This window comes from Alligator mississippiensis, chromosome 1 (assembly GCF_030867095.1).
Source record: "Alligator mississippiensis isolate rAllMis1 chromosome 1, rAllMis1, whole genome shotgun sequence".
In the NCBI taxonomy this organism is placed as follows: Eukaryota; Metazoa; Chordata; order Crocodylia; family Alligatoridae; genus Alligator; species Alligator mississippiensis.
In genome coordinates this window covers 362,963,628-362,989,851 of record NC_081824.1, presented here as the reverse complement: position 1 = coordinate 362,989,851, position 26,224 = coordinate 362,963,628, and the positions used below count along the sequence as shown (strand labels likewise).

At 47.2% G+C, this 26,224-nt stretch overlaps 1 protein-coding gene across 5 annotated transcripts in view; it reads right to left on the bottom strand.

The window, feature by feature from the left end:
• Nucleotides 1-26,224, bottom strand: part of NALCN (sodium leak channel, non-selective) — a 505,598-nt gene that overhangs the window by 185,360 nt on the left and 294,014 nt on the right. For all 5 annotated transcript variants that reach the window (XM_019486907.2, XM_019486906.2, XM_019486908.2 and 2 more), the window contains 2 exons: nt 19,438-19,575; nt 14,412-14,486 (listed from right to left, as the gene is read on the bottom strand). In XM_019486907.2, the coding sequence (XP_019342452.1) occupies nt 14,412-14,486; nt 19,438-19,575 (213 nt within the window). The remainder of the gene's footprint in view (nt 1-14,411; nt 14,487-19,437; nt 19,576-26,224) is intronic.

Genomic DNA, 26,224 nt, shown 5'->3' with positions numbered 1-26,224 from the left:
CACAGTTCGAGTGGCCAAGGTCTGGAACGGGCTCCCAAGGGAGGTGGTGCTCTCCCCTACCCTGGGGGTCTTCAAGAGGAGGTTAGATGAGTATCTAGCTGGGATCATCTAGACCCAGCACTCTTTCCTGCTTATGCAGGGGGTCGGACTCGATGATCTATTGAGGTCCCTTCTGACCCTAACATCTATGAATCTATGAATCTAAGGTGATGGTGGCAGACATTATGAGTTGGGAGGGATTGGGGCACCTATCATTGATGACATTCAGTCTCCACTTGTTTGTCAAGCTTGCAGCCTTGGAGGACTCCTAGATCCTCTGCTGCACCTAGATCTTCAAGTGGCAGTAATGGCTAGGAGCATTTTTCATCAACAGGATCTAGTCAGAAGGCTGCAACCCCTTTTTCCAGATTTGGATGTGGCCTCCATCATCCATGCTTTCATAAATGTGAGGCTAGATTACTTTAATGCACTCTACATGAGGCTGCCCTCAATGACTATCTGGAAGCTAAAATTGGTGCAGAATGCAGTGGCCCTCCTGACAGCGGTGGGTTCCCAGAAGCACATTACTCTATAGTATGCCACACTAGCTTCCAGTAGCTTCCTGGGAATAATTCAATGAGCTGGTTTTGACTTATAAGGCCCCTAAATAGTCTGGGCCCTAAGAGACCATCTTCCCCATTATGATCCATCTCAATACCAAAGGGTAACCTCCTGCAAGTACCATCAATGCACCAAGTTCACTGATGAAAATGTGCAGGAGATCATTCTTGGTAGTAGTTCTTCAGCTTTGGAACTCCCTTCCCCTTGTAGCCCACCAGAACCTGAGCTCAGACATTTTTCCAGAAGCAAAGTAAGACCTTTTTATATGGTCAAGTGTTTAGCAAGAAAGTTTCATAGATAGATAGATTCATAGATTGTAAGGGGCTAGAAGGGACCTTGCAAGATCATCAGGTCCAGCCCCCCTGCACTAGGCAGGAAAGACAACTGGGGTCAGGTGACCCCAGCGAGATGAGCCAGTCTCCTCTGGAAGATTTCCAGGGTAGGTGATCGCACCACCTCTGGAGGGAGTTTATTTCACAGCTAGGACACCCTAATTGTGAAGAAGTTTTTCCTAGTGTTAAGCCTGAAACAGTCTTCCAAGAGTTTGTGGCCATTACTCCTGGTTTTCCCCAAGGGTACCCTGGTGAACAGTTGTCCACTGAGCCCCTGATGTATTCCCCTGATATATCAGTCAGCTGCTACCAAGTTCCCTCTCAGCCTTCCCTTTTTTGGGCTGAAGAGACCCAAGTCCCTCAGCCTTTCATCATATGGCTTGCCTTACAAGTCTCTGATTTATATGGGTGGCTATTCTCTGGACTCTCTCAAGCTTTTCCACATCCTTGTTGAAGTGTGGTGCCAAGAACTGGACACAGTACTCCAGTTGTGGTCTCACCAATGCTAAGTAAAGTGGAAGAATCAGTTTCCTGGTTTTGCTTGAAGTGTGTCGGTTGATGCATGCCAGGGTATTGTTTGCCCTGTTGGCTACAGCATCGCACTGACGGTTCACGTTCATACTATGGTCTAAAAAGTTGGGGCATTGTTTAGGAGGTTTTTGTTATACTGTATTTACTTGAATATAAGATGAGGTTTTTTTCTTCCAATTGGAATGGGGAAAAACCCCCTTGTCTTATAATCACATAGAAGGATTTGTTTTTCTTCAAACAAAACCCCAAGAAAGACTACTACATCCATGTGACAAGGTGCTTGGTTTACCTGCCACTTTAAGAGGAAAGAGGCTGAGGGAGAAGTAGCCTGCAGGTGTGGTAAGGGCCAATTAGAAAGTCACCTGACCAGGAAGGAGCTGGACTTGAGGCATATAAGCCCAGGGCTTGAGCTGGTCAGGGAGTTTAGCTCTGGAAGGCAGAGAGAGAGGAGCTCCTGGTAGCAGGGCTGCAGCAGGGCTTGTAGCAGAACAGCTGATTAAGCTGCACCAAGACCAGGAACAGGGCAGGCCTGAGAATAGGGGTGGGTGAACCCATAGCCTGGAGAGGCAAGCCTTGGAATAGATAGGCCTAGGAACAGGGATGGGTAAGCCCATAACATGGAGGTGGGCAGCAGAGAGCAGAAGGCCATGATACCGGAAGCCCAATAACAGAATAGAGCAGAGCCTGAGAGGGGCTGAGGCCATGGCTGGAGAGGGCTGATGATGAATAACAACTGGTGGTTGTGGAAGCAACAAAGGGGATGTCCCAGCTGCCCCAGAGAGAGAGGGGCCAGAGGACTAGAGGGCCTGGCCCCCAGAGGGAGAAAACCTGAACCCTGGATGGGCAGGTGTCTGTAAGGCCAAGGAGTCAGTAACCCAGAAGAGGTGGCTGTCAGAAGGGCTTGGGAGCTTGAAGGCCTCTCCACCCTAGACCAGGCCTCAGAGATGGGCTGAAGGCTGAGCAGGGCCACAGGTGGAGACTGGTGGGGCCAGAGGAGCCCAGACATCTCACTTGGCCTAGGAGCAGGGCCAGGGCTGGGCAGCATTTAAAGAGTGGGGGCCACAGCCAGAGGCCAAGGGGGCCAACGAGCCCATAGCCCAGGAAAAGAGAAGACTGGGGCTGAAAGCCCATAAGCCCAGGAAGGACACATGTCTGCATACCATCTGTGAAGCATAGGAGTGGGTATAGAGGAGGATGTAGCCCATGTAATTAGTCCTTAAGGCAATGACCGCTGATACCTCTGGCCATGGGAGTGAGACCCAGTTTGGGAAGTCCTGGGGCAGCCTCCCTTTTTTTCAAAGATAATGTCAAGGCATGGCAGGCGAGTGATGGCGACAGTGCCCACAGGGAGCCAGGATGGCAAGGGCCAAGTGGCCACCATGGGGCATCACGACCACCCCTGGGATGAGTGCTTGCTACACTTAGTAGCCACCTGAAACTATTCACTCTTCCCATCAGTCCTCTTTGTTGGTTCAGTGAAATAAGTGTGTCCAGTCCTTTTTCCTCCACTTTGGCTCTTCTCTGATTTTTTCCTTGTTCCAAATGATATAGTATTTCAGTTCATCCTTCCCAGCTTCAGGCACTCTCTTCTAGAGAAAGCCAACCCCTTAAAAACTCAGAGATTTCTTACTTTCTTTTTTTACTTTCTATAAATTAGTTCTAACATATGCAATAAAGTCCTTAATAATGTTTTTTCCAGTCCCTTCAGTATGAGTCCATACAGTACCATCTCCTACACTAAAAATAGGCTTATTTTGGTGACACTCAGAGAGTGATGGACCCGATCCCATGCCCCCTTTGCACATGTACATTCTCAAACACATGTCCCTGCCATTTCTTCTCTGCACCTTTCCTGTGGGTACCTTGATGAGCTCATCAAGCTCCATCTGTGTTTCACCTATCTCACTTGCAAGACATTTCTTACAGCCATCCATGCTAGGTCAGCATGTTTCCCTTTTAGTTTACCCACCACTGTTCCCCACACCTTCTTCACTTGCCCTTCTATGATGTTGCCCACCAGTGCCACCCAGTCTCTCCCTTATTGCTTTCATTAATTTCTTATGATCCCTTAGGACCTCCAGGCTTACCTTCCTTATTTTATACCTCTTCATGAATCCTTCCATCCTGATGTAATGAACTGGCATTTGCCATGCAAATGGACTCTTAAAGAGGTCTGACATACTCTCCATTTTCACAAAATTTCACCAAAATTGCATGAAATCAGGTGATATGCACTACTTTCTCCTCTCCCTCCATAACTGCCTTGCATGTCACATTTACATATTTCACATAGATGAATAATCCCAAGTCCAGCATCCCCCAGCTCCCATCTCTCTTGCTTTGTATAGTTCAGCTATAGCCAAGTTTTCTGTTTTGGCAATCCAGAAGAACATACACATTTCCTTTTGTACTTTTGCTATCTGCTGCCATATCAGTGGGTATATAGAATAATCAGCAGTAGCACAGCCTTAACCACTGCCACTTTTCTGGCAAAGTATTTGCTGTAGCCTTGTCATCACCTTTTCCCATGGTGTCCATTGGGGTCCCTGGCACTCTGATTTCTCTCTCTGTCCTATTTGAAGGTCCAACTTTTTCAAATCACTCCAGTTCCCCATTCCCATTATGGTGCTTTTCAATTTATTTAGTTCAGCCCCTGTCATTTATTCATACTCTGATGTATGCTTTCCATCGACAGTCCATCTCTACTACGTTTATATCATCCTTGCATAATATGCATTTTACCTCTCTCCCTCCCTTTATTCCACGTATGACTTTGTTTTTTCTTATTCTTTGTGTTAACGGTTCCATGCCACACACAAATAGTAGCAGTGACAGGGGGCACCCATGTCTCACCCCTGCATAGATTTTAAAAGCCCTGCTTAGATGCCCATTAATTTGGACTTGACTCTCCCCTCACTTTACAATAACCTTACACAATATATACATTTCTGTGGGATCCTCATTTTTCCTAGCACTTTGAATATGTAATCATGATCCACTCTGTCATATACTTTTTTAAGCACTCCTCCACTTCCTTTTGCTTATATTTTCTTCCATCCCCTTTGCTTCCTTCTCCACTACTTCCTCTTCAATCTCTTCCAGCAAAACTGTCATCTTCTTCCTGTTTATTTCCTTCTTCTGATACAGCTCTTCATAAAATCTGCTCCTGCTCCTCCTTGGTGGAGATTTCAACTGCACCACTGCCCCGCGCCTCGACCGCACAGGGCCTGAGCCCCACCTGCCCTCCGCTCGCAAGCTGCAAGCTGCCCTGGAGGGAGCAGACCTCGTGGACATCTGGCGAGCCCTGCATCCTGATGCGCGCCAGTACACCTGGGCCAAGATGCGTGCCGGTGGTCTCACCATGGCTTGCCTTGATCGCCTTTATATCACCAGGCACCACCTGCCACACCTGCGCAGCAGCCGCATCGCTCCCTCGGGTCTATCAGATCATGGCCTGGTCTTCAGTGAACTGAGCCTGCCGTGGAGAGCCTGTGCACGGGCACCGTATTCGTGTTTCAACGTCAGTCTGCTTCAGGACTCTTATTTCCGGGACTGCTTTGCCCACTTTTGGCAGAGGTGGGAGGCTGCGAGACCAAGCCACTCCTCCTGGAAGCTGTGGTGGGACGTGGGCAAGGTACAGATTTCATAGATTTCATAGACATTAGGGCTGGAAGGGACCTTGGAAGATCATCGAGTCCAGCCCCCCGGCCAAAGGGCAGGAAGTCAGCTGGGGTCATAGAATCCCAGCAAGATAAGCATCCAGTTCCATCTTGAAGGTGTTCAATGAAGGCGCTTGAACAACCTCCGGTGGCAGGCTGTTCCAGACCTTGGGGGCTCCGACAGTAAAGAAATTCTTCCTTATGTCCAGCCTGAAATGATCTTGTAGTAGTTTGTGACCATTCGACCTCGTCATCCCTTGGGGCACTTTGGTGAACAAACGTTCCCCCAGATACTGGTGGTCACCCCTGATAAACTCGTAGGTAGCCATCAGATCACCCCTGAGCCTGCGCCTTTCCAGGCTAAAGAGCCCCAGGGCTCTCAGCCTGTCATCGTAGGGTCTGCTTCCCTGACCTCTGATCGTGCGCGTGGCTCTTCTCTGGACTCTCTCAAGCTTCTCCACATCCTTTTTGAATTGTGGAGCCCAAAACTGGACGCAGTACTCCAGCTGCGGCCTCACTAAGGCCGAGTACAGGGGGAGAATGACGTCCCGGGATTTGCTTGAGAAGCATCTATGGATGCAAGCCAGCGTTTTGGTCGCTTTACTAGCCGCAGCATCGCATTGCAGGCTCATGTTCATCTTGTGGTCAATGAAGACCCCCAAGTCTCTTTCTTGCATAGTGCTAGCCAACATAGCACTGCCGAGCCTATAAGGATGCTGCGGGTTTTTTTCCCCAAGGTGGAGAACCTTGCATTTATCGGCGTTGAACACCATCAGATTCTCATCCGCCCACTTGCTGAGCCTGTCCAGGTCAGCCTGGATCATCCGCCTGTCTTCTGGTGTGGATGCTTTGCCCTAAAGTTTGGTGTCATCGGCGAACTTGGCCAGTCCGCTTCTGACTCCAGTGTCCACATCATTAATGAAGATGTTGAACAGTATGGGTCCAAGGACACAGCCCTGGGGGACCCCACTGGTCACAGGACACCACGATGAGTGACTTCCATCAATTACTACCCTCTGGGTCTGACCCCGGAGCCAATTTTCCAGCCAGTGGATCGTGGAGGACCCAAGGCGACAATTGGCCAGTTTCTCCAAGAGACGATCATGGGACACCAGATCGAAGGCTTTTTTGAAGTCAAGATATATGACATCAATCTCATCTCCCTTGTCCAGGTGATAGGTCATCTGGTCGTAGAAGGAAATGAGATTGGTCAAGCAAGACCTACCCGCAACAAACCCGTGCTGGCTATCCCTTAAGATGTTGGCGTCGGCCAGTCCATTAAGGATGGCCTCCTTAATAAACTTTTCTAAGATCTTCCCTGGGATAGAAGTCAGGCTGATGGGCCTATAGTTAGCCGGATCCACTTTCCTCCCTTTCTTGAAGATAGGCACCACATTGGCCTTCTTCCAGTCTTCGGGCACTACACCAGAGCGCCAAGAGTTTTCAAAGATCTGCACTAGAGGCTGGGCTATGATGCTCGCCAGCTCCTTGAGTACCCTGGGGTGAAGATTGTCAGGGCCGGCTGACTTGAAGGTATCCAGCTTCTCAAGATGTTCCTTCACAAAGTCAGCATTAATGGAGGGCAGGGGATCAACCTCACCCGGACTTCCCGGCCCAGTAGCGGGCATGGGCGTCCCATGGGGCTGATGAAAGACCGACGCAAAATACCTATTTAACAGGTTGGCTTTTTCCTGGGCGTCAGTTGTCAGTTGCCCCATCTGGTTCAGCAGGGGTCCAACGTTGCCCCTGCTTTTCCTCCGGCTCCCCACATATCTGAAAAAGGACTTCTTATTGTCCTTGATGCTCAAAGCTAGCTGGAGTTCAGTTGCAGCCTTGGCTTTCCTGGACTGCTCCCTACAGGACCGGACCAGTGCAGAATAATCCTCCTTGGAGGTGACTCCCATCCTCCATCCTTTGTAGGCCTTTCTTTTTAGCCTCAGGATGTCTGCTAGGTCCCTGGAGAGCCAGATCCAAGCCTTCTGCCAGCAGTACACCCAGCTGGCCGCAAGCGAGATGCACCGCCATATCCAGGAGTTGGAGGAGGACGTGGTGGAGCTTGAGGCTGCTCTGCTGGCCGCTGGCAGCGATGCGGCACTGAGAGAGAGCCTCCGGCTCCGCAGGAAATGCCTGCACGACTTGGCGGAGAGCACAGTCCGCGGCGCGAGTGTCCGCGCCTGCTGCCAGGAGCTGGTGGAAACTGATGCCCCGACCCGCTTCTTTTTCAACCTGGAGCGGTGGAGGGCAGTGAGCAAAGTCTTGGATCATCTCAAGGCTCCTGAGGGCCGGGTCATGACAGAGCCTGGCAAAATACGCGAACGTGCCGTCGCCTTCTATCGCGACCTGTTCAGGGCTGAGCCGTCGTGCCCCGAGTCCACTCAGGAACTGCACGAGGGCCTACCGTGTCTCGATGCCCTGGAGGCCGGTGAGCTTGAGCGGGACTTGTTCCTGGAAGAGCTGGCGGCTGCCACGGCCCTCGCGAGGGCCTCAAGGTCCTGGGCGTGTTCCTGGGGCCGATGACCTTCATGGCGCGCAACTGGGACGGCCTCAAGGAGGGAGTGGAGGCCCGCCTGCAGCGGTGGCGCTGGCACCTGCCCAGCCTTTCCTACCGGGGGCGCGTCCTCGTCATCAATAACCTGGCGGCGGCGACCCTGTGGCACCGCTGCGCGGTGCTGGACCCTCCGCCGGAGCTACTGGAGAGACTGCAGCGGCTCCTGGTCGATTTCCTGTGGGACGGACGCCACTGGCTCCCACGAGCTGCCCTCTACCTGCCCACCGGTGAGGGGGGCCAGGGCCTGATCGATCTGGCCAGCAGGGTGGCCGCCTATCGGCTGCAGGCCCTCCAGCGGCTCCTGTACACCGAAGGCCACCTCCCGTGGCGACAGCTGGCGTGCCGATTCCTGCGGCGAGTGGGGGGCCTCGGCTTTGACCGGGAGCTGTTTCAACTGGACCTCACCTTCCTGAACGGGGCGGTCCTTCCCCTGTTCTACCACAGCGTGGTGCGGGCCTGGCGGGCGCCTTCCATCTCTGTCCCCAGGCCAGGCACCTGCGGTTCCCGCAGTTCCTTCGAGAGCCCTTGGTCCACAACCCGGCCCTGCACCGTGTCGTGCCGAGCCTGGCCTCCGCCAGCCTCATGGCAGCTCTCGTCGAGGCGCGCTCCACCCGCCTGGAGCACCTCCTGGACCCCGCTCGGTCGGACTGGCTGTCACCCGAGGCCCTGGCTGCCCGGCTGGCAATGCGCTCCGTCCGCACCGCGGGGCGGCTTCTGCGGGCCGTTAGGGCCGCCCTCCCGACGGAGGCAGCGACCGCCCTGGAAGCCCATCTCCAGACTCGCCGGCCCCTCCCCACCGCAGACGCCGCAGAAGACGTCTTCCCACCGCTACCCGTCATCCCAGCGGTACCCGGCGAGCTGGCCGAGCGGCCCAACACGCTGCTCAGGCTCCCGGTGCCCCCCAGCAGCAATACGGGCTGCCCTTTTGGCACCCTGCCCCGCAAGGGCCTCTACATGTGGGTGGTGCGCACCCAGCACGCCCAGGTGCTCGCCGGCCACCCTGACACCGCGTGGCGGCGGCGTCTGGCGCGGCCCGGGACCCCGGCGTGGCGCACGCTGTATAAGGCGCCCATCGCCAAGAAGACCGGCGACCTTCAGTGGCGGCTCGTGCACGGCATCCTGGCCACCGGCACCTTTGTGCGTCACTTGGACCCAGCGGCCTCGGCGGCCTGCCCCTTCTGCCCGGGGGTGCTGGACGAGGACATTTTCCACGCCTTCCTCGACTGCCCCCGGCTGCAGCCTCTCTTTGCCGCCCTGGGCGCACTGCTTCGGGTACTGGGCCGAGACTTCTCCAAAGACGCCTACGTCCACTCCTTTCCATACCGGGCGGCCGAGCGGGCCACGGTCAGCCTGGCCAACTTCCTGCTGGGCCAGGCCAAGATGGCCACCCTGAAGAGCCGGCAAAACCAGCTCAGCGGCACCGGGATGGTCGACGCCCTGCAGCTCTTCCGCCTGCTGGTGCGGGCCCGTCTCTCGCTCGAGTTTGAGCACGCTGTCCTCCGGCGGACGGTGCCCGCCTTTGAGGAGCGCTGGGCCCTCGAGGGGGTGCTGTGCCGGGTCGAGGCGGGACGCCTGATCCTCGTTCTGTGATGCCACCGGCTGCTCAAGCCGCAGAGACGCGTCAAGCGGGCCGAGGCCCTGGACTTTTGCTCGTGCGGGTCGACCCCGGAGGCCTCCATGGGTGTCCCTGCTGGCAGAACTGTAAATACTGTAAATAGTCCTTATGTTTCTTTGTGTTGGTTGGTTTTTTTTGTCTAGCGTGTACGGGCAGGCCTTGCAGGCCATGAGTCCAGGCCTTGTCCATGAGGCCCAGAGCTTCGGGCATCCTTGTACATGCTTTTTACTGGCTCCGAGTCATCACCCTCCGGGGAATAAAGGTCTCTTAAAGTAAAGTCTTTCTTTCTTTCTGTCTTTCTGTCTGTCTGTCTGTCTGTCTGTCTGTCTTATTAATCACCTTCTTATGGTCTTTCAAGCACTCTAATGATACTCCCTCAAGTTCTGGTTTAGAAGTGCCTCTCCCAGAGAATCATTAATTGTCAGAAAAATGCCCTCTACCACCATCTTTACAGTTATTATAAACAAAATGAAAAACAAGCTTCAGCAATGAAAAAAAAAAACTTTGGGTTTTTTTGTTGTTGTTGCTTTTTTTTTAACAGAATGATGCAGTTAACCAATATAAACAGGATATTTCTAAGGAATCATTATGTTTATATATTAGTTAGTCAGGTTTTTTGATTCATCTCTTTACATCCCATTCAACCTTTGATTACAGGAAGGAAGAAAGAAATTCACCTGTAGTGATACAAAAAGTATTTGCATTACTGAAATGGTCATGATTAAAAAGCAACAATTACCCCACAATCTTTTTCTTCTTCCTGTGGTTGGTTTATAATGCAGAAGTTAAAATGCCACTAAATTAAATGCTCTTTCTGCTTTATCTTTGGTGATAAGAAAAACAATAATTCAGTATAATAGCGCACAGCCGCTATCAGCACTGAGCCAGGGATACCATCACATTTACCTCAAGGGAAGCCTTTTCTCCTTGAGTCACTTAATTTGTTGTACAATCACTTATTTCCATAACACATTTTTAACTACTTTCACTGTACATATTCTCTTAAACAAAAAAATACTAGGTATAATGTTAAATTACACTGAAGTAAAATATAGGAATGGAATAATTTAAGCAATACTTAGCAACAGTCCAAAGAGAATGTTGTTGGTTATAAACATAAAGAAAAACATTAAAATCACAAGCACGTTGTGAAGAAGGATAATGTTTTTAAAAGCACCTTATGGAGCCAGTATAGGGTAAGGCAAACTGATGCTCTAGTTTAGTCTTGGATGAACCTAAACTGAACTTGGGTAAATTTTAGAAACCCAAAATGGTTCAAGTTGACCCAGCAGACAGAAGTCACATTAGGCACCTCAATTTCCACCTTGATTATTTCTAGGTGCCTCCAGCTGTTTTCAGCACATACTCAGAAGTAGCAGTATCACATTTTGAGCACTTAGGCACCTGGATCATGTCTAACATCCCTCACAGTGTAGCTTGGTGCTAGAGCTGCAACTATCTCTGCAAAAGTGTGCAATCCATTGTGTAGGCTCACAGCAGCTCCAATTTGGATCAACAGCACTAATTTAAGCTAAAAAATGAGGGCAGTGGTGGTCACCCCTTGCTCAAGAACCTAGTAGAGTAATTAGAAGACTATAGTTTGAGACCTTCTCATCCTGAAGGGATTTGAATCCCATTTCCTACATGTAGCAGACTTGGGGCTCCAATCCCAGACTGATGCCCGCACTGGTTAGATCCACCTACTGTGCTCTCTAGCCTCCATTGCCTTTCCTGTTTCCATCTACCATACCTTTGGTATTAAATGGTATGATGGATTTGGGAGGTTGTCTTAGGAAGCTAGAGTAGCCCCTTTAGGTGCTTTCCCTCTTGGCATTGTTTCTCCAGGCTTCTCTGCCCACAAAACAGTTTCTCCAGGGCACTGTTTCTCTAAGACATTTCCTCTTTAACACAGTCTTCAGGAATTCTCCACCTTCAGCACAGTTATCCAGGGTGTGCCTCTGGCTCAAAACAGTTCAAAGGGCAAGCCCCCAAAGAAATCCTCTTGGCTGTTCACCCTCAGCAAAGTTATTCAGGGCAGGCCCCCCTCTTGCCCCCTTACCATGTGACTCATAACTAGAGCACTCCATGCCTCCCTGACCATTGCCTCCAGGCTCCCCCATAGCCACATCCATGCCTCACAGGTCTTACTCTAAGTTTATTTGCCATGTCTTCTTGCCCTATACTGGCTCTAGTCCACTAGGCCCCTGACCCTTGCAGGGCTGCTCTGTCACTAACTTTAGCCCCTCAGGTCCCTGACCCTTGCAGGACTCAAAGTGCCCCTGAGGCATCTCTCTGTAACCTCCAAACCTTCCAGTTAGCTACCTCAGGCCTCCGGTCTAATATTTCTTCAATTGAAACCTGGGATTTGCCCTTCCCCAAGCTCTTTCCCATCCTCAGCTATATCCTAGGGTTGTCCTTTCACACTTCTATCTACCACCCAGGGTCTGCTTTTCTTTAGGCCTCTCCCCCTAACTCCTAGCCCACTACCTCCTTTTTGGGTTTCTTCTCTACTAGCTGGCATCAGCCCAGCAGTGTTAGCTGTCTCTGAGTCCACTTACAAGGCCACCCTTCACATTCTGGGATTCCTTCACTAAGGCTCAGGACCCAGGCTTGTGGAGCCCTGCACTCCACCCGCTTCTAGCTACCTGCTCAGTAACCCTTTAACTGAGCCCGGGGTTTTTTCATTAGGTCCTGCAGCTCTGCCACAGGCACTACTTACACAGCTGTCTTGAGTTCAGTGCCCTGATTCGAAGCTCTCCAAACCAATTCAGAAAAGATTTGGAGAGCTTCAGAGATTTGGGCAGTCCCCACTTCCTGCTGCAGGGAGCTGGACCTGGACTTCATGCTGGTAAGTAGGAGGTGGGCAGGGGACGGGAGGCTGATGGAGGGTGGGGACCATGGTGTTGGGGGGAGCCCACCAGGCCCCATCCCCTGCTTGCTCCCCCAGCCCCCCTGCAGGAGCTGCTTTCCAGGCTGCCTGACAGCCATGTGTATATACATGCACATGGCACCCCCTGCCCGACTGTCTTCCTTATGTTCCCCCTAACCCATTGCAGGCTGGAACTCTGCCAGCCTGTAGAGAGCTCTTTGCGAAAGAGCAAAATCCACATGTTTCTCTGTTAAAATGAAAAAGATCCATGTTTTTCTCAGATAAAGGGGAAAATCTACATTTTTTTTCCCCATTTTTTCCATGGGAAATGGAAAATCCAGATCCCTGGTGATTAACTTGGGCACCCCTCAACTGTTCACACTTAGAAAAGACAGTTCTGAGAATCAGCACTTTACTTGGGCTGTTTACTGGTCCCCATAAGGTCCTGCTCTGTGGCACAAGAAGCCAAGATCTCGCCAGACAATGATATATTTATATTTTAAAAGAAGGGCCAGATGCTTGACACCCTGCTAGTCAAACTATCATGGGGGAGACAGTATATTGGATCATAGGTGCCAACTTTTATTTTTGCTAAGATAATGGACATGTGGATAGTTTTATGGATTTCAGGTGACAGTGCTTTCAGCAAGGGGGGTCAGGGTTCTTGAGCCCCAACATACTTGGCACCTCTGTATTGGATTAACCAATCTACACATCTGAAAAGCTGGTAGCTTGGTAAACATGTACCTTCAGAGGACAAAAAATTAAAGGCATAGTATGAAGGGTATGTTAACAGCCAGACAAGCAACAGTACTCACTCATGTCTGACAAGAGAGAGAGCATGGCTTGGTTTTCAGTCTTCCTGGGTACAGTGGGGCTGAGGTCTGTTGGCCAAGGCTGACTCAGAAAAGCAAGCTGGCAAGGGAACTTTGAAGCCTTAATGGGAGGATCAGAATCAGGGATTGCATTCAGGGATACATATTTCTAGGATATCTCACCAATTCAAACTTTCCTGTTGCCATGGAAAATGGGATCCATCTCTACTAAGCACATGACCAGACAAGGGTGTGATCTTTCTAGCTGGCTGAATTCCCTCTGCTCAGAACAACAGCTGAGCAAGACAGGTAGAGCTGAGGCACCACAGGCCAAGGGGTTGGCCCTGCAGAGAACCTTAGCTGATTCTCAGTGATCAAGCAGAAGATAGAAGAGAGGGGTTTGGGGCAGAAAGGCACCCAAAGGTGCCTCACCTGGAAGTGTGCCTGAAGGGTGCACCCAATCTGCATCTGGGGCCAGGGGCTCATCATGGGGGGGGGAAGGGGTTTCAACATATGAAAGAGGATATTTCCATAGTCATATTTTATGAACAATATTTTTTTCAGTATTTCAGAAGTTACACAATAAGCCATTAATAAACAGTTTTCCATTTCAGCCTTGATTCTGTGTCAAGAGCTTGTCATTAATGTCAACAGCAGCAGGATTAAGCACTTGATCGTAATAAGCATCTGGCTAAAAGAATGAAGTGGATAAATTAAAGGGAGAGCTGAACAAAAAAATCAGTGATAACAGGCACAATGAAGACACAAATGGATATTACAAAAATTATCTTAAGTTTTATGGTCTAAATATATAATTGTGTTCACAAAATGGGTAAATTCACATATTGCAGAAGACTATGGACATATTTGGGTATTTTGCATCACATCTTTCTATTTATGTAACACAATGGATAATGGTGTGTTACGTCCTCCTGTAATCGCTTGTCTGCTAGACCAGAGCTTCTGAGATGCTATTACTTTTAAAGGGTTAGTTTAGCTATTTGCTAATGGAATTCACTCTTCTAGCTCGGGTGATAAAAGTCTGAAAGCATGGCACTCAAAATCTAGTGGCTCAAACCCTGCTGAGGATCCAAGTGGCAGAAGAGAATTGTGCAAACACAATGCTAGAATTATTTAGGCTTTACTGTAACTAGAAAACTTTGTAAAACAGACCAAGAACCTTGTTAGTTCTCAATAAATAAATCCTTGATAATCCATCAAGACTTTTTAAATGGTGTTAGCTATATTTGGCCAGACAGTTTAAAATGACTTTTACTGTCCATGTTACTTCAGAAGTCTCCTCATAGTTTTCTATGTACTATTTAACACATTTCTACGTTCTAACATACATTCTAGTGTCTATTAAACATATAATGCGCAATTTCCTTGGTGTTTTATGTCTCATTGCAAATATTTCCAGCAAGATAAAAGCATATTCTTACTTGTTTAAGCTTTTTAAGATCTTCATCAAGTTCCAGGTTGTCCAGAATAACAGCAACAAACAAGCTGAGCAGAATCTAAAAAATAATTCAAAGGGTTTTTTTTTTAATTCGTCTTACTTTTCTTAAAGAGCACAATTAAGTACTCTGAGTAAAATCTTGATTACTGAAATAAATGAGAGTTTTGTCATTGACATCAGTAGGGCTAGGATTTTACTCAGTGGGTATATTATATTTCTTTTCAATTGTCTCAGTCACCCACATGGCATTTTTGGCACCTATGTGCCAGTAGGGATTCTCTTCCTAGACCTGGAACCCTGCTCTGTAGATGACACATGTATCTGGACGTGCATACCAGCAACAAAATAGGCACTCACCTAGGAAACCAGTGACCTGGATCCTAACATGATAAATGTGCATAAAGCTGCCCATTGAAACAGTTGGAGTCCTATGTGCACCCACCCAAGACTGAGTATGCGTGAATAGCAGAGAGATGCATTTCACTGGGTAGAAAAGGACCACACTCCTTAGATGAGATGTATATCTTTTGGAATAATGGTGACAAAACTTACTGTGCTAAGTGTCCATATGGAGTGTTAGTGTGCCGTAGTTAGTGAACAATGAATTTGCACCTTAGCTTACTATGTAGTAATTCCCCATGTACATAAACCTTTAGTAGAAAGAATCTCATGAACCTACAACATAAATATAATACATAGTGAACTACTGAAACTGCATAGTGTTGACTGGCATATGTGTTAACAATGGGCCATTGGAGCCCAAAATATGACTGATGCTAACTGAGTTAGGAGAGAAGTCCAGGGTGACCGGTATATGGGGGAGGGAAACATAGACAATTCAACAAATTTCCCTACATCAGGAAAACCCCAGTCCTGTAAATGTGTATGTACTTAACTTTACAGTTAGCTACAGTGATTTTAAAGGGACTGCTCATAGGAGTTAAGCACAGCCGTAAGCAACAGCATAGGGACATGGTGGGTGCATCCAAAAGGAAGTCCTAAATGACGGCACAGTAACAGCCCATACTGCACCGTGCTGGCTACGCAGTTATTTTTAGCTACTACATTGCTGTAGCAGTGCTCTATAAGGAGAGAGTGCATTGTTACAGCAACATAGCTGTGGCATCATGGTTTGTGACCACTGATGCTATGTCACTGTAGCACATTGCTATGGCAATGTAGTGTCACTTGTAGATGTGCCCAGCCAGGCACCCAGGGCACAGAGGTAATAGCAACTTCTGGTTGCAGCTGCTTTTTTTGCCCTTCCAAGTCAGCACCTATGGCAGCTGTCCTGTTCACCCTGCCCCAAATTGCACTACTGCACAATAAGCGTTTGCATTATTAGGGGTGAGACTATAACATGAAGCTTCTTTCCTCCAGAGTGAATACGCCATGAAACTGACAGGGGAAAACTCTATTATTCTTCCTTGAGAACAGTATGAAAGATCTTGCAAAAGTGACTCAGGCACTTAAAAGCCTTTTTGCCGCCCCATGCACCTAAATATCTTTGTAAATCTGGCCTTTTCTGTTATCAACCTATATCCCATTTTCAAAAGTAACAAGCGTCCAGGAACCTTAATTTCATTGACTTTTAGTGACACAACTTTTCTAAATGGAACTTAGATATATGTCACAAAGGCACTTCTGAAAAATATGTGGGCCGCGCCCCGATACCACCTTTGTCGCCATGTGTGGCGGCGAGTCCGATCTCATTCCCGTCGCCATGTGCGAGCCGGGGGCGAGCCGGGCCCGTCTTCATTGCACATGGGCTGTGGCCGGCAGCCCAGGCACGCGGGGCTGGAGAGAACCGCGGGGCGGTTTAGCGCACGCGAGTTAGAATTAGTTACGGAGGCGTAATGGTTGATTGAAAAGATTGTTTACTTACACCCAAAGATGGTATTGGTGTAGGCTGGACAGATTTCCAGGCACAGCTCCCGCTTGAATCCCCACTGGAGGATTACGACAAACTCAGTTGCTCCCGCGGAGTTACTGAAGCTCCGTGGGTTTTGTTATTCGGTTCCCAGGCCCCCGGAGCTGTTAAGACTCCGTGGGTTCGAAAATTGGGCTCGGTCCGGTTTCTATTCCCCGGAGTTGCTGAAGCTCCATGGGTTCGGTTCGGTTCCCTCAACCACGGAGTTGTTAAGGCTCCGCGGGTCTGAAGTTACAGGAAAGGGATACGTCTAGGATTGCACTCGGCGACGGGGAGAGGCGAGAAGCGAAAGCTCCGTAGGCTCGGTTCTATTGCCTCTATTGCCTGCTTAGGGGAGGTGCGTTGGGTCCGCGAGGGTCCACAGCGCTTGGAGATCTTCACACAGAATCTCTCTCATCCTTCCTCCTCCGACTTGGGTGGAAACTACCCAAGCCTTTTGTACAGCTAGCAAGCCAATCGCTAGCCGCCACGTGTGCCTACATTAGGAATGGGCCAATAATGTGGCGCGAATCCTAATACAAATGGCGGGAACTTCTTTACAGCATGCATCACTATGATGCAAAAGAGATGCACACTGCAAAGAAGCTATAATCTGGCGGGAAATCCCCCGTTGCACCAGAGTTCTCTCTTGCAGCAGAGAACTCTACCGTGCAAAGAAAGCGACAAATTGGCGGGAAAATAATTTAGCGGTGCCGAAGCGCACACACAAACAAAAAATCACACCTTTGGGTTGTGACAAAAAATAAGTAAATAAAATAAATAAGCCTATGCCCAGGGATATGAACTTTAAATTCGATATCATACTGTCTAAACAATTTCTTAATATATAAATGTTTAGAAGGAGAAATGGCTGGACACAAATTTACTCTACCAGTATTTAACAGATTTTTCTGCAGCTGCTATGAAAAGCATGTTAAATATGCCAAATAATTAAACAGTACTTTATAACAGATTGTAGTGCAGAGGTCACAGTGAAATGTTAAAGTGGCCTTTTAAAATGGTAAGGAAAGACAGAAATCGGATACAATGCATCATCACTGGCATGAAGTACTTTAATCATTACCAACTGTGAGTAAGATTTTTTTCTGTCATCCTGTCAGAATGTTACAATATGGTATTTTTCTTCTTCTTCAGCCCTGACCATAATAGTACAGTACCAATTTACACTAGGAGAAATGCCATAGCTGGTAAATAGATCACAGTTCAGAACTTTATTCTTTCATATTTCTATATGTAATAAGTCAAAAAATCAAGATTTCTATTAACTCTCTTTTCACTTCACCATGAACCTTAAAAACCTTTTCACAAAAGAACAGTTAAACCCAAATTTATTGTTTAACTGCCTTCATTCCCATCTGGATTAATAACAGTCTTCACTTCCAGCACAGTTTCTGTTTTTCAAGCTTCAACTTTTCTTCAGCTTTTAATGCAAAACCTATTAATTTCTTTCCAACTTCATACAGTCTCCTTTGCCAAGTGCATGCAATTATCACCTCTTAGTTCTAACACTCCCCCTTGTTCTGGCTGGTGAAAGTTATCATTTATTTCTTCATTTGATTTCTTTCTTTTATTTGCTTATTGCTGTTTATTCTTAGATCTCTTTGCTGTTTTCAGTATAAACCTGACTTTTTCCACATTCCATCACTGATCACAAGTATTTTTCATCATATTTTCTGCCTTGTCATTTTCTTTTGAAATACTTTTGGTATTTTATGATTTTTGTATCCATAGCCTGAGGAAAACCTGAGAAGTGAAGCACCACTGCCTGCCATTTCTTCTGTGTACTTTATTAATTGTTGGGGCCCTGTGTGATAATGATATCTATAGATGCACTATAGGAAACTCTAGTGGGAGGAGAAAGGACTATGAACAAATCTATGGGAGAAAACAAGCGCTTGGCTCTTGACTAGCAGATTTCCCAAAAGAGGGCTGGAGATGAGGCGAAGACACCCTGGGAGACATCTTTTCTTTGGGCAAAATGGCTAAAACTAAACAATCCTGGCTGACTCGTTTGAAAAAGTACTATTAGATGAGGAAAGATTGACACGGGGAAAGAATATCTATTGCGCTATAAAAGAAAGGGGAATCTGAGATGCATCAAACTGTTCTAGTCAGCTTAACAACTGTGTTATCTATCTATCTATCTATCTATCTATCTATCTATCTATCTATCTATCTATCTATCTATCTATGTGTGTGTATATATATAAAAGCTGCTCTGGGAATCAAATGTATTTTTAGGATATAGGCAAACAGAGTAAGTCAAATCATGCAGTCTATACATTAGACAAGGGCAAGGGAAAGGGCCACAAAGGGAATAAAGAAATGGGAATTATGAATAAATATACCCAAGTGCCATGCTGTTAGTGCAAATATGTGATAAACAGAAGCAGAAACTAGTGGAATTAGGGTGTTTTCTGTAACCACTACCAAGGCCCTAACTGTTTTACTATTTCTGCAGAACTCCTTTCCATTCTGCTTTTGATGTAGAAAGATGTAAACTTGGTCATTTAAAATACATACAAGGAAAGGTATTTTTTTCAGCTCTAATCCATATTTCCATACAGATACAGGACTTGCTTTTTTTGTGGCTTTGTTATCTGATAAGTTGCATCATAAATTTCCTTTATGTTAGTTTCCACATCATACAACAGAAAAGCATTGTACTGAATTCTAATTAACAGTTTGTACCCTGAGGCTTTATATTTGTGTTCAGTTTAATTAGAGCTACAAAGAAAATGCAATGACACTGAAGAAAGCATCTCTACATGATATGTACAAGCCCTTGTTGCACTCTCTGATCATCTGAACTTTGAGGACTCATGGTAGTTAACAATTACAGTATTTCTGTTAGGATTGGGTCTTTGGCATGGAAAACTCCACACCAGAGAGCAAAGGTTAGGCTCCACAGGTCATGAAGCCAAAGGCTAGATTTCATCACACAAAGAATTAATTCCGATGCCATCAATAAGAAGTTGAGAAGGAACATAAGATTTAGCGAGCTTATTAAAATACACATCACAGGAAGTACTTCAGCAATTTAAAACAAAGCAATGAAAATGTGCAGGTCAGAACTTACCAATGTAGCAAAAAGATGATAAAGTATAAAGTAAATAGCAACTACTGGTGCCCACATATGTCCTACTGCATTCAGAGTTTGATCCATGACATCTACCCATCCTTCCTGTGTTAGGATCTGGAACATTGACATGAAAGCCTGGAAGAAAAAAATAGCACATATATTACAGTTGTAAATATTACATTATATTACTCTGTGGACCTGTGGCAGGGCACTGTTTATGCCTGCCACTTTAAGACCTGGGGCCAAGCAGCCAGCAGGTACTTAATTGCAGTGGCCATTTTAGAGCCCTGGCCACCCATAAAACAGGGCATTTTGCTGCTGGCTGGAGGTGTAGCAACATCACCTGGCTGTGAGGTTTTGTGGAACACTCTGGAGGTAAGGAAGGAAGTGTAGGGGATGGTCAGGAGGCTCCTGGTCCTGGGCATGACCTAAAACTGCACCCTGCTGGGAGTGGGTGGCCTGGTGGGGCTCTCAGTGGCACAGGAGCCCCCAGGAAATGCCAGGCCAATTACCACCCTGGTGAAAGGTGGGTCGGGGTGCCTTAATCCCAGCTCCCACAACCGGGTGGGTTACCCCCCTTGTAGGGTCTGGAAGGTGGACCCCAGCGAGAGAGTGGGGCCATAGACTCATAAATCTGTCTAGAAATACCCCAATTGGTTAATGCTGGGGCCAGGACCAGAAGGGTCGAAGAGCCAGGGGTTCACTGTGAGGGATGCCCAGAGCTGAAGGCCTGGGGTTCTGACTGGCCTGGAGGTGAGACCAGGGCCAGTGTAGCCAAAGGTCCCAGGGGACCACACCCATAAGGGGGAACAGCTCAGGGAGCTATGCAGCCTAGAATGAAGGTGGAATAGGGTGTCTAAATGGAGGGATCCAGGTAGGATTCAAACACTCTGGGGCCCAGAGTGGGGTCGGTGATGTTGACAGCAAAGGATGCCATCTGCGAGGCATGGGCTGCAGTATAGGGGAGGTATGGAGCTGCAGATAGCGCCCCCTGGCATTGGGGCAAGAAATGGGCAGCCTGATGCTTATTAAGATCATTAATTAATTAATTAACATCAAGGCATGGCAGAAGAGAATGCGGGCAGTTGGCCCAGAACAGGTGGGCAGGCCAAAGGAATATCGGCCCTGAGAAGGCCCCCTGCTACAGGACCATTAGCCTAAAATTGTATGGAATAAGTTTAGCAAAGCAGAAAAGCCAGTTATTTTTATTTTGATAAGCAAAAGAAGGGATTTCAGGTTTGTGAATAAGAATTAGATATCTTTCTCATGCTGAAACAGAAACAACTTCATATTTCATGGGACTGTAACCACCTGTAACTTGTAAACATAGTCTCAACTTTGTTAGTTATCATGTCCTCTCTCTTCGATGCCCTCTCTTGTGAATGAAATATAAAGAACATGCTGATTTTGAGGATATAGAAAGTTATTGTTACCAGCGTCTTATTATCCTGTCAATTCATGCTTAGGTTGACTGTTTTAAATGCTGTTTCCTTTCATTTAAACATGTCTAGTAAAGCTATATAATTTAACGATAAAGTAGGGTGTCAGCTAGGAAAGCTCATGCCTCTCTGAACCAGTCTCTCAGGTGCTACACTGCCCTCAAATTTTGCACTGCAAATCAAAGGAAGTGGTTCTTCCACTTCATTCAGCATTTCTAAGGCCTGGCCTGGAGTAATGTGTCCAGTTTTCAGTGCTGCATTTCAAGAAAGACATAAACAAACTGGAAGTTCAGTGGACAGAAAACTAAAAAAAGAAAGATCAGAGGTCTAGGAAAGAGACTTGTGAGAAAACATTGGAAAAATTGGGATGACTTGGTTTGGAGAAGAGAAAACGGTCTTTAAACATATAAAGGGCAGTTATAAAGAGGATAGTGATAAGTTCTCAGTGGCTGTAGGTGACGGATAAGGAGCAATGGTCTTAGATAATAACAAGGGACATTTTAGGTTGCATATTACAATGAACTTTCTCACTACAGAAGTGGTTAGGCTACACTGAAAGATTATAGAATCTCCACCTATAACTCTACCTTGGATATTTTCAAAAGCAGGTTAGACAGACTAGGAAAGTTTACATGAGGATAAGGGTACACACTGGGCACATCTACGCATACAATTAAGGCACCTGAATATTCTGTGCAGAAAATTCAGGCTCTTTAAAGCACGTCCTGGAGCACATCTATCTACATGTGTGCCCCCATCAGAAGTAAATTGAGCCCAAGAGGAGCAGCACAGTCCTGCCCTGCTCTGCCCCCCTGTAGCAGCCAGGGGGAGCTCCAAGCTCTCTTATGTGTTAACCCTGTGTTGGCAAGGGGACTTAGTCCTGAACTCTGGAGGGTGGGGAGGAGCTGTCCCAGCTTGGTGGAGAGCTCCATCCCAGCCAGGGGGAGATTGGGATGAGTGGGAAGATGGGGGAGCTCTCCTGGCTGGGTGGGCAGCTGCCACCCCACCACAAGGAGATCAGAACCCGTCCTGAGCTCCATGTGGCTGGGACAGCTGTCCTGGCTGCTGGGCAGCTGCCTTCCTGCCCTGTGGAGACTGAGACCCAATCTCCATGTGGCTGGCAGGCAGTGTCTTGCCAAGCCAGGACAGCTCTCCTGACCCCCTGTGGCCCCCTGCTGCCTATGTTGACCAGGAACAATTTGCTCCTGGTCAGCATCTACACGTATGGTATGGTGCATACGTTAATGCACCATTTTCTAGTACCTGTTTCTACATGTACTAGAAAATAGCTCATCAGACTAATATACAGCACAGTAATTGCTGAGCACATGTAGAAGGTGATACTTTACTGTGCATTAGACTAGTATAAGGTGCAGTACAATGTCTTGTGTAGAAGCACCCACTATGTGCCAGATCTATTATATCTATTAGGCATGAAAATGCCTCAAGTAACTAAATGTGATTCTATTTCACGCTGCTCAAAGCCCTGAAGAACAGTTAATATAAAAGGCTATATTTGTAGTTCCCACCATCTCTCATGTTCTGCACTAGATTCTGACCAAGGTCAAAACAAACTGCTAAGAAAAATCAGACTTCAGGTGCTATGGAAAAAGCAGAAAATGTAAAAGGCACTGTCTGATATTGAAAGACAACTTGGCCCAGAGAATACTTGGACTCCCAATACATGTACAAGCATATGCATATGCACCAAACTCATCATGAGGAAACTATTGGACTCCCAAAATGGCAGCCTCAACCCAAGTGCAACTGTTACTGACATGAATATAGTGTATGAACCATTCAGTATCTATGAAACAACCAATGGTGCAAGGTGGCCTTGCCCAGTGCCACTCCTCCCCCGTAGCTTTATCTAAGCTGCTCTTTCTGAAGCAAAAGGTGGAAAACACTATATTAAAATTATTCAGACTACTTTAATTTCCTAAATACCCATCTGTATGTGACTATATCTCTTATAATTGATGAACATTTCAGCCCTTTTCAATGATATATTAATCATTTTAGAATCTTATAATTCCTCTCTTTAAGAAAAACTATATTTTAATTCTTTTCTCAAGCCCTTCTCTACACAGCCCTTCAAACCATCTCCACTCACAACTGGCCACAAGCTCTACACTGAGAACCTTGGCCTGGCCCCTCCCTGGGCCCACTCTTATCTTGGGCCTCTGGTCCCCTTCAGTAGACCTTGGGACCCCCTCCATGAACCTGGGCTGTGTGCTTTTCTGTCAGGGTGTGCCCCCCTAGTCTTTCCCCTCCACAGGGTACCCACAAGGCAGTGGGGGCTGAGACTTTCCGATGCCCCACTGGAGTGGCACATGTGTAGCATTGCGTGGAGGCTGCCCTGCCACAGGCAGCCCCACCACACTTATACTGGAAAATATTAGTTTTAAGAAAATAATAAGCCAGTGCAGGACAATGATTTTGTGTTCTACACCCGACAATCTTTCTTTCAGAGCAAGATATTTTTAGTTGAAAGGTACATTTCCCACCGTTAATGTTAAAATGAATTTGAAATACAACTATCTAGCTGACAGAATGAACAGCTGTGAAAATGAGACTTAGAGATTTATGCAAATGTAGAACTTCTGAATTAATTCATGTTACAGAAGACTGACAATTTCTTTGAGTATTTATGCCCTATTACTTAATTAGCTGTTTTGGTGATGGAAGGCAAACTATATTTTTTTTATAAAGTGCAAGATCAGAAAATGGGGTATGGTCACTGAAAATATACTAGCAAAAGTAAGAATTCTGTACGTGTAATTGGTAATTTCCCACAGAAGATTATAACACAAGGGGGTAAAATCATGGTTTTAAAAACAATCTAGGGTTTACTTGCAAAGTACTCAGAGAGGAGCAGTTTCATTTAAAATAACGGGAAAATCCCAATGGCCTTACTCAGAAGCAGTCCCACTGAAATCCATGGGATAACTTCTGTGAGAGACTTGAGCACAACTTGGAGCCTACTGTGTATAAAGCTTCTGCCCATCCTTTGCACTTCTTTTTTTTTTCTTACTCATGCATTGGGTGCACCTACACATGTGCTTTACTGAAGATATAACTAATTAGCTCCATAGTAAAACATCACCATCTGCATGTGTACCCATATTATGGTGCAGTAAATTAATTAACTCCATTGTGGGATAGTACAGTCTGGGACAAGTGCTATCCTATGGTGGAGTAATTTAAACCATCTCAATTCACATGTAGACAGTGACTAGGGCTGGCTGGTGCATGAGGATGATACAGTGTGGGGGCTGCCTTCTGTCTCGTGCCCCAGTCTGCCCCTCTCCATAACCTGGAGCCCAGGGCTAACCCCCGAGCCTGCTGCCAGCCTGGGGCTGCTCTGCCTCGGCTCCAACTGCTGCAGCTCCAGGTGTATGTGTATGTGCTGTGCCTGGGAGATGCTGACTCTGGTGCAGACTGCACTGAAGTTTAATACTCCATGCTAAGTGCACATGTAGATGCATTAAGAAACATTCAATACTTGCCTTAACAAGGGAGTCCATTCATAAAAGTCCTTGAACTGGAGGATGATTGTATTGCACAAATATTTTTCTGTCTGAGACTCCTTCATAAACTCATTAGCCATGTCCAAACGAGCAGGGGTGTGTGCTTGCAGCAGTGCAAATTTGCACCCAGGGCTGTTCCTAGTCGGGGGGAGGAATCCGGGAGACTGCCCCGGGCCTGTGCTTTGTGGGGCTCTGCAGAGCTGGGTGGAGCAGCAGCGGTGCAGAGTTGGGTGGAGCAGCAGCTTCACGTCCAGCTGCTTGCTACCCGCCTGCCTCCTTCCCCACTGCTGCTGATGTGGAGGCAGCTTCTTTGGGTCTGGGTCCCGTGGGATTGGAGTGGGGCAGGGCCCCACATGGGTTGATTTGTCCTGGGCCCCGCACCCTGCTCAGGTCGTCTCTGTTTGTTTTGCTATTTTGTGGCACAGCACACCTCCCTTGTACATGTGCTTTGTTCTGTGACACATTGTCCTGCTGTGAGCAAACTGCCCTTGCCCAGCTGCTCCCGGCGGCTACATTTCTACTGCTCCATAGGCCCTGACTATTCCTACATGCTGGGAGGAGCTGGGCAAGGGCAGTGTTACAGTATGTCCAGAGTATCTTACTGAAGGACCAAGCCTCCGTTTGTTCTGGCCCATGCTATTTCTCATTTTCTGTGTCACTTTTTCCCTGGGGTTTTTTTTTTTTTGTGTTTTGCTACTGGGAAATACCAGTAGCAAATTTTGTAGCTGCACTACAAATTTGCAGTGTAGGGCATATCTTAATGTTCCACACATGCAGTTTGTGGTGCCACAAAGAGGCTTGTGACACCACAAACTGAATGTGCCTGCATGTGCAGACACAGCCATAAGGTTAAATAAAAACTCAAGATTCACTAATTCCAATCCTTGCACTGACGCAGGATACACTAGTCCTAAGCCATTCCCACAAAATGCTTATTTAGCCTCTTCTTGAAAGCTTCTAATGCAGCCCCAAATTGTACTGCATGAATCACATTGTTGCTTGGAGTCCTGCCTCAGCTCCAGGAGTGTTATTCTAATTCCACTGAAGTCAAGAAGATTTCAGTGGTGTCAGGATCTCAATTTTGACTCATTTTGAATAAAAGCCCTCTTTTTCTTAGCATTTATTTTGTAGGAGCAGCCAATATTTCTCCTGAAGATTCTAGAGAAGTTTATGCCCAAATTTAACTCCTCCTTGTGGTGTGTATGTAGCATTTATGAGGCTCAAATTAAGTGTGCAAGTGGCACCAGGGGACATTAATGGGTTTTTTAGGTCCTATTTTCAGATGTGCCACTCAACTGGTTTAAGCATGATCAGAAGGGATCCACTCTGGTCAAGTTGCTTTTCAAAATGCTCTGTTGTGATCCTATTACACCTGGCAAAATGCAGAAAACTCACAAAGAGCAGCTGTTTGGTGAAAAAGGGCATTTCTCCTGCCTTTTAGTCTAATAGCCTAGTGATTAGGACATGTGCCCAGAAAATAGGAGACCCAGGTTCTAGAGCTACCTCAGCTAGAGAGAGTTTGCACTCACATCTTCTCCTTCCCAGGATAATGCCCTATCAGGATAGGGCCTAGGAAAGCTAAGAACTGTCCCTAACCCTTTCTTTTGCAATGGGCAGCCAAAAGAGGGCCTGCTATGGCTCTAAAAGGGAGGGCGTCCTGGATTCAGCCCCTGGTTCTGTCCTTATCTCCACTGCTATCTATACATTTTGCCCAATGACTATTGTATGTTATATGAATTGAGGGCAGTAGGAATGGGAGGCAGAAACCAGGGCAGCCTCCATTCCAGATGTGTGCCCAGCTCATTGAGCCACAGT